The sequence below is a fragment of the Mesitornis unicolor genome, unplaced genomic scaffold, assembly GCF_000695765.1.
Source record: "Mesitornis unicolor isolate BGI_N332 unplaced genomic scaffold, ASM69576v1 scaffold11820, whole genome shotgun sequence".
Lineage (NCBI taxonomy): Eukaryota > Metazoa > Chordata > Aves > Mesitornithiformes > Mesitornithidae > Mesitornis > Mesitornis unicolor.
The window spans coordinates 47,996-56,842 of NW_010157643.1; the positions used below are offsets into that span (position 1 = coordinate 47,996).

Sequence of the window (8,847 nt, forward strand, 5' to 3'; positions counted from 1 at the left end):
TTGAGGGGTCTCCACCAAGATCCCCTGCACCAGCGAGACGGCTGCAAGTTTCTGGGTGCTGCCGCAACCTTGTTAAAGCTGTAAACACTGTGCCATGTCCACACAGTGATGGACCGCAAATGAACTCAGGACTGGGGCAATCTCCTCACCAAGAGAGGAAGCTGCTGGAAGGAAGAGTGTGGCCCTGCTACGCCAGAGCTCACTCCCCCACCTGCGAATGGACCACAGAGGCTGTTTCTTTGCACAGGTATTTGAGAGGCACAATTTGAGGAAGAAATTTCTCTTACAATTATGTAGCTGCATTCCCCTCAGCTGGAGTCCTAAGGAATTAGCAGTGCCTCTACCTTAGATAGCCGGTACACTATGTAGGATAGCAAATCGGTACTGCTGGCATTTAATTGTTACCCGTGAGCTGCGAGACCACTTTTGAACTAGAAATGGGAGGAGTCGCTTTTAAATTAATTTCCTTTTTTAACTATCAAAGCCACTCCACAAAAAGCTGCAGCAACTTCAGCAACTGTCTTGGTTGCACACCAAGGATTTCACCGAGAACATGTTAGAGGGAATCAGAAAGCAGAGAAAAGGTCACAAATAAGCACCTTTGGAACAATGAAAGCTTTTCTCCATGTAGCAGTGGGAGAGTTGCTAGAAAAACTGAAAAGGTATTAATCAGAAGTGGCTATAAATCCTCTGGAGTTTTGCTCTTATAAAACTCCTCAGAGAAAGTCTTGAAGGAAATGCAGGTCAAAGCCCAAAAAAGCTCTTGATCAGAGATTGCTGGAGGAAAATCTTCCCAGATGCCATTTAATAGGCAGCAATCACCCCAGGAGTGGGAAAGCCAAGTACGCTTGAAACATGGTTGCAGTTCCTAATAGGCCTTGTCACACTTAAGGCACTGCAAGCTCCATCCAACGAACAGCTGAAGCTGGCTGGCGATTCATAAAGCCAACAGTTTAAAGTTTATTATGATGAAAGCACTTAATGACAGCCATCGCTAGGGGCCCATCATTTATAAAGCTGTGCTGAGTATTAGACATGTAGCATGACCACCAATTTTATGTCACAATTGCTACCATAAAATGACCTTTGGTGATTTTTACTGCATGTGGTGGACAGCTCTTCTTTTACATTAGTGCTCTGTGGCTTTTCTTTGCAGACTATTATGCTGTCTAAAGCTTATTTGGCACTGTCGTGAGTCTCAACCCTTGTTATTACCCCGAAGGCCTGTCTAAAGGAAAACTCTCATGTTCTATTATAGCACTCCAATAATTTACAGATCTTACCATCCTTGGTTAGGTTCATAATTTAGTGCAGATATTCCTTCATTGTTACTACCTTTAATAAAATCCCTCTGTTTCTACAGACCGCACTAAATTTTCCTATCTAGGCCACTAAAATACATATGCTCCTGTATTACAGAGACATGGATAACAGGTTTTAATTTTTTTTTGTCAATGGAAAAGAACAGTATGCAAAAGCAGTGAACAGTAGTTAACCTGGGAGAAATCTCCTTAAAGTCTTAGGTATAAATGCGAGACACTACACAAACATCAGATGTAATTTCAGTGCATAATGCACAAGCATGCATTTGCATGTGATCAATATTACTTAATTACCTTTCAATTTTTAGACCTACTTTGTATACATAGGAAGTGTTTGAATATACAAGCATTTTACTGTCCTGATGTAAAGCATTACCAGTAGTCTGTCCATGCTACACCACCTTTAAATTGTATATATAATTTTATAAATGATATAGAATCTGTTTCTAGTCCATGAAAAAACACACTAGCATTGCACACTGCAATCTTGAAAGGATTTAAAATATGTGATTTCTGCTGGTACCTACTGTATTGGGTTTTATATAAAGCTTTTTTCAATAAGGTAAATTGTTACATGACAAACTCATCTTCTACCATTATCATCTGCTGTTTGTGTTTAACAACAGGAGTCCTGGTCTAACAAAACTGTTGTAATGGCTGTACAAATTACTCAGCTGAAAGCTTTTCACCAAACCAAACAGTATTAATCAGCAGTTCTTATGAAGGTGCTAATTAAAAACAATTTTCTTCCTCAGTTTGCAATACTAAGCCATCTTCATTTGCAGAGTTTCCAATATACAGCTACTGTATACACTCACACTTCAGGGCCTCTATTAACTATTGAATCTCCTATTACCTATTTCATTACATTCCTGTCTCCCAAGTTTAGAAGCTTGTTGACATTTTAGAAGTCACAGCATGATATGTTTAATCATTTTAAAAGTACATTAATTGAAGTCAGAGTCAGGGAAAAATAACAGGTCTTTTAGCCTGCAGGCTCTGGCAGGGCACACCACAGGCTGAACGTTCAAATCCTTTTCTGCTAGCATAACCCATAACCCAGGGGCAACATTTTGTGACTGAAGGGGTTCGGTGCCTAATGCAGAGGACCATTTTTTTTGGTCTTGTTTTTAATAAGCAATCTTCTACAAGTGACACCATGTTGGTTATCTGCAGGGAAATGCATGCAAAATAAAAGACACTTTCTGTTACTGAAGGTCTATCGCTCCTTTGCTGTCGTCAGCCATGACAGTTCTTTGTTTTTGGGGGCTTGGCATCTGTTGAGTTTAACCCAGATTCGAGGGTCAAGATGTTTCTTCTCAGGCTGTGGAATGCCATCTGGACTACTGCTCCGTGCATCTTCCCTCTACTTTCCCCACTCTTTACACACAAGAAAACAATGAAGATCCAATGCTGCTGTTGGACAGAGATGGAAAATCTCCAGCTTTTCCCCAGCCACAACAATACGCTGGGCTTTTTGGCAGCAAGCCAGCTGCTGACTAAGCAAGGAGCATTTAACAGGGTAAGCCCTTTAAAAATGGGAAAGAAAAGTTAGGTTTGTTACATTCAGCTGTTTCAACAGAGTCCAGAGGTCAGAGAGGGAGATGAATCTTGCAGAGGAGATGCTGCACTTAGTCTCACAAAATCCGGGGTCAGTTCTAGTGTACTGGCTGATTTCTAAATGGCTACAGGCAAAAGAGACACCAATACTGTCTCTGCCTCAGGTTCCCTTGTATAGGGAATGGGCACGATCTGGGGGAGGTCCTCTCCTTTTACTTAAACATTCAGCTGCAAATTCACTAAGTCAGGTATTGGCTAGCTTTCAGCTTTATGGGGTTTTGCATCAGGCTGTCCTCATTTTGGCTGGGTTGAGTAAGTGCTGTTGCAGTGCTGATGAGAATAACATTGAAAATCAGCTTTTAAAACTGACTTTCAAAAGATGCTGGTGTACTTACAACCAATGTTAGGCTACCAATTTGCAATAGTGAAGGCATGACAGACTGTCTTAATCAGACTCAGGAGAAACTAAAAAAGTGACTAAAAAGACAGAAAGCAACAAAATTGCCTCTGAGGAAACAACGTGAGATGACCACACTGTGCAGAAAACACTTTAGATAAAACCACCAGCACACACTGTCCTCGCACCCTCCACCAGCATCTCAAAACACATCACAGGAATTACAGGAATTTGCAGTTTGACATCACTGATTTAAAGAAGAAAACCACGCATAGAGAAATCCAGATTAAACTATGCACTTATAATTTGCCCTGTGAAAAGACCAGGGACCCCATTACTTCCCCTCTTATGTTAGGGAGAATGGGTGAAAGTCATCAACAAAACGCTGCTCTGTTTGACTTGCAATGTGTGGCTGCCTTTTCCCTCTTCCCTTGCTGTGGCACTTATCAGCTGTGCCGCCTGCCATATCAAGAGGTGGATCAAAGGCTCCACCCACTGCATCCTCTTTTGTTCAGGGAACAGGGAAGGAGAGTTGTAATGGAGATATAACACCTGATAAACCGTACACAGCCAGGCTCAAGATGTAAGGATGCTTTTCATGGGGGGAACAATTTTAATCCTGCTTCCTTCCTCATGCAGACATGAAGCCATTAAGCCACAGGCAAAACGTGAATGGCTTGTCTACTAAGGATTTTGCAGCTGGACTGCTACCTGGGGTAGTAAATTCTCCTGCCTCATCTCACCTTCTTAAGATATTTTACATTTCAAATCAAACTTCTTTCCCAAACAGAAAGATTTGTCCCATTGTTCCAGATAGGACTAGCTTGCAGGTTTTTTTAGAAAGCCTTTGCCAGATCCCACAGCAGGAAATGGAATATTTTTTTCTTGGTCTTTTATATTCTGAAGATCATAACCCACTGCCAGTGGTACCAGCTGCATTAGGACTGCACCCAGGGGAGTGGATGTCCACAAGAAGATCATTTCTCTCTGCCATTTTTCCCCAAGAAAGAAGAAAAATACAATGTTGCTTTAAAAACTACCAGCGTACGACAAGGAAGACTTGCATCAACCTAGCATTTCCATTCTCAGTGAAGACAGTATAGCTCTTGCACGGTGTCATTCATCTTTGAAGTGCTTTGCAAACACAAAGTAATTAAGCTCAATATTCTGTTACAGAATACAGTTAACTATATCATTAAAAATATACCAACTATCAGGGACTAGTTACAGCACATCACATGAAAGGCTCTGATATACTTTGTATGCATGATCTGATGAACTGCCTAACCTTTTCTTAGTAAAGATATTTGATGTATTAATAAACATTGTATTTTTATTAAAATTTAAGAGCTCAGACACAATTAATCAAGTCTCTACTAAGACAAGGGATTCTGAGAGTTGTCTTTAAAAAAGAACAGTTCTGGTGCCTCATATGCAGGAAAGCCTACATCTGTGACTTTTCAATATCCATTTAAAAAACAAACAAACAAACAAAAAATCAAGAAAAGAGCTTGCTCATATACCTCTGAAAATATCTCCACGGACCAAACCTGCAAGCACTTATGTAGATGAGTAACTTCACTGCCTGTGGAGCTCCAATGTGAGTTTGCAGGATGAAGCCTAAATGCATCATTGGTAAACAAAGCCATCAATTACACACTTTAGGGATGGGAGCACCTGTGCAAAGTCTTCAACTCAAAGGACAGACACTAAAGAAATAAAAAGCAATTATCAGCCACTGATTTGAGTAAAACTGTTTTCTTCTTAGAGCTAAAAACACAATTTTCAGTGACACTGGTTTTATTTTTGGCAACTAGCAATCTTTATTAGATTATTGTACAGCAGACATTCAAGCCCTCTCAAAAATAAAGGGTTCACAAATTTTAATATTTCACTACTTTTACCGCTTCTTTGTTGATTATAAAGACTTCCTTGTACATGTTTTTAGAGAAAACAAAGGCACTGCTGTGTGGGACAAACAAAACAAAACTAATTAAACTAACACCACCTTCACAGCAATTTTAAATTACTCCTAAATGCTTTTGATCTCTTACTGAACAAGTATCTTCCAACAAGACTTTGAATATGAAACTCATACCAGCTAGAGGGGAGACATACTACTCAGTTCTAGGATAAATGGTTGGTTTGCATTGCCCCTGGTCTTTATCTAACACTGAGAATAGGCTGCTTTTTATCAAAAGAGGAATAAATTGCTGTTATTGTGATGTTAGCCCATCACTTGGCATTGCAATTCAAGTTTTTGTGAGAAAGAAATGTATGATCTAACTGCAGCTTGACCTATGCCTTCTGAGATCCATCTAGGTGCTCTAATGGAGCATAAAAAGTATTGAATACAAGGACATGCAAACCGGTAGTGAAGAAATTTGTTTGAGAAGAAGAGCGAAGAGAAGAGGGGACTTTCATGAGCTTGTGGTTTACATGTTGCCCAATTTGTTAAATATGGAAGACTGCTTATTGCCAAACTGCAGTTCTTTAATATATTTCAGAATGATCCTCTACACTTCCTTGCATCTAGTTCCTCCCTCTCTCAGTCATGGTCTCTGCCTCTCTCTCTGCTTTCACTGTTTTAAATGTGTTGTGGTTTAAGAGACTCTACAGGATTCTTTAATGATCCAGGTTGTTTTTCTGAGAAGTCATTAAAATGGTCTATTAAACTGCTAAGAAAAGAAGAAATAGCTCCTGTTTCTTTGGAGGATTTTTGTCTTTGCCACTACAAGAAAAGTCACATTAAATGTTTATCAAATACTTGGGCCACAATATATCATAACATAAACTAATTCAAGGGAGACACTTTGATTACACTACAAAATCCTTTAGTTGTTATAGTGTTTCTTGGAATTTATCAGAAAAGGATGCATTTTTCTAAAAGCCATTTCTAGGATAGCAGCATTTAGATTTTAGTCCTGATAAAGGCTCACTTTCCATTCATAGTCAGAACCTAAATGTGCTCTTCTTGTACCTAAACAGATAATAAGCACTCAGCACACTCCCCCTTCTTGACACAACACACTGAGACTAATCACACATAATTGGAGAGGAGGAGCAGAGGGGCTGGGCAGGCTATTGTGTCCAAAGGACAAATGGTCAGTTTATGAGGCTTTTGTCTGATGCATAATTTCTTATATATCTACAGGAGGAAAAGTCCTGCTGGAAAAAAACCATACATATACACATATATAAAAAAGACCTTTGACACTTAAGCACATGAGGACATTCCAATCATGGATAGAAAAATCAACAGTGGAATTAAAAAAAAAAAGCAGAAACATCTGAGCATGCAATAGGTGCACTTTTAAAAGATCTTAAGACAACTATTTCCTTACTAATTAAAAGTGAATGCATTTACTACTTTATAGTCAGTTATATAAGACCCACAAAGTATATTATTCACATATTTTCAAATATACCCCAAAAATAACACTTAAAGAGATTAACAAAGTACATGCAAGTTTAAAGGCACAAAAGAGAAGGAAGCCAGCTTTACACCTCTGCTAATGCATACATGTGAAGTCTGATTGGTTTTAGGCTGGAAAATAATTGGAAAAATAAGATCTAAAATGGTACAAGAAAGATGTCTCAATGTTTACACATTGTGAAACAAGTCACAGTATCTTTCTCAGCAATTAGACTAGAAATATTTTTCTAATGATGATACAGAAACAAAAGGGGGGAACTGAACCCTCCCCACTCCCTGGCCATTCACATACACGGATTGATTTTCAGTAGTCCACCTTAAAACAAAAAAAAAAAAGTGTCATCTTCTATCTGTGTTTGGATAAAACAAGAAGAAAAGGGTAATGGAGGTTTTCCTCATATGTATCTTTTTCTTCATTTTTCAACTGCAAATAAAAAATGGATAAAGTGAACAAACTGAAACCATTTTTAAAATACTGACAGTTCTTGCTTGACTATATTCCTTAGTGCAAATGATACTACTAAAGATTAAACATTTAATAACTACAAAAAGAAATCTTAGGTCAAATTCTATCACAGGTATGGAACAGTATGTCAAATATTGTCAGGAGTTAGTCAGAGTTTGTAGACAAACTAATTCACGCAATAAATAGTTGAATATAACTTTTATAAAAAGTGAGGTACCAAATTGCTGTATTAAAGAAATTATATTCAAGTGAGATTTAAGGTCTGAATTAAATCCACTAAGCAAGGAACATCGGAACAGCAACTAAAAGTTTACCCCTAATCAGCCTTACTATTGTTGTGTATTTGGTATTTAAGATCAACAACTGCTTCAGACCTCTGAAATACCATAATCTTGCCTGAAGGTTTACATAATAGGAAGCCACCTCCAAGGCTGTAATGCAGCCTTGATGAGCTTATTTATTAATTCTGTTTAATTTTAAAAATTCTTATTGTAAGAGAGAATTATAACCTGATAGTTACAGTGGTACAATTCCAATTGCTAAAGGTAATGTTATGTGTGCTCTTTTGAGCTACACTAGAAGAATATGTTTCAAAATCAACAATGAATGTTTATTTTCTCAGGTATTCTGATTAAATGCAATTTAAAATACATATACATATTAAACTGAACTATGTGGAAACTCCTTATACATATTACATTTTGTAATCACCTGACATAAAAATATTTGCATATTTCTAATACAAGCTTAAGGAAGAAATGTAAAAAAACCAAAAAAGTGCCTTTAGCCATGCCTGACACAAATGACCCCCATTCTCGAAATACTACATTTAAAGCCAGAACTCATATTTTCCCACATTGTTTTGACTTTATTTTCCTTGCCGTGCATTAAGGATTTCAGTTGGTCTGTGTCACAACACTGCTTCTGTTATTTAAACAAGGGTCTTTTCCATATCATATTCTTCAACAGTGAAGTGTCTCTGTGTAAGCTACTGTCTATGAGCAATTAACACACTTTTCCTTTTTCATAGTGGAGCATAAAGCTGATCTATTCTTTAAATTCTAATCCACTTTACTAAGAAGTGTTTCTGTATAATTACTGAAGTAATGACAATCTGCTTCCCAAGATCTCTAACTTTACCACAGGTGGTTCACTTTGTTTGCACAGGATTACCCATCAGTTTTGTGCTATCCTGGCAACTTCTGCATGAAGAAAGACTACACTGTATTTGCTCCTTAAAGATTTACTGACTCTCCAGTTTCAATGAGCCACATATCTATCAAAAGAAAAGTTAAGAGAGTTTAGAAAGGTAGGATGGTACATGCTCAACTGTATTATTCTCTGATTTATTTGGTGGACTCCACTTGTTGGAGTGGAAAACCAGAGCCGAATTATGAACCTTGTATGTGAAGAAGCAGCCCAGCCAAAGGATCTGGAGCACAGAAAAGTAAATACTCCCATTTCTATGTCTGTCCCTACAGCTTGGCTGGATTTGGGTTGGCAGATTCCACGCAAGAATAGAGATACAAAGAATTCTGCATATTGAAAAAAACTCATGAAGCATAGGAATAAACCCAGCTAAGGACATTTCATCGAGGGAGGTGACAGAAACCACTGCTCCCCCAGTAATTGGAACCTGGATTCTACAGTGACCTCTGGCGGCTAG

At 38.2% G+C, this 8,847-nt stretch overlaps 1 protein-coding gene across 1 annotated transcript in view; it reads right to left on the bottom strand.

Moving 5' to 3' along the window:
- Positions 1–6,671: 6,671 nt before the first annotated feature.
- CAMKMT (calmodulin-lysine N-methyltransferase) overlaps positions 6,672–8,847 on the bottom strand; it is a gene marked incomplete at its 5' end in the record, with an annotated part of 43,310 nt that continues 41,134 nt past the window's right edge. The window contains one exon of the mRNA XM_010180870.1: positions 6,672–7,139. Coding sequence (XP_010179172.1) covers positions 7,062–7,139 — 78 coding nt within the window. The remainder of the gene's footprint in view (positions 7,140–8,847) is intronic.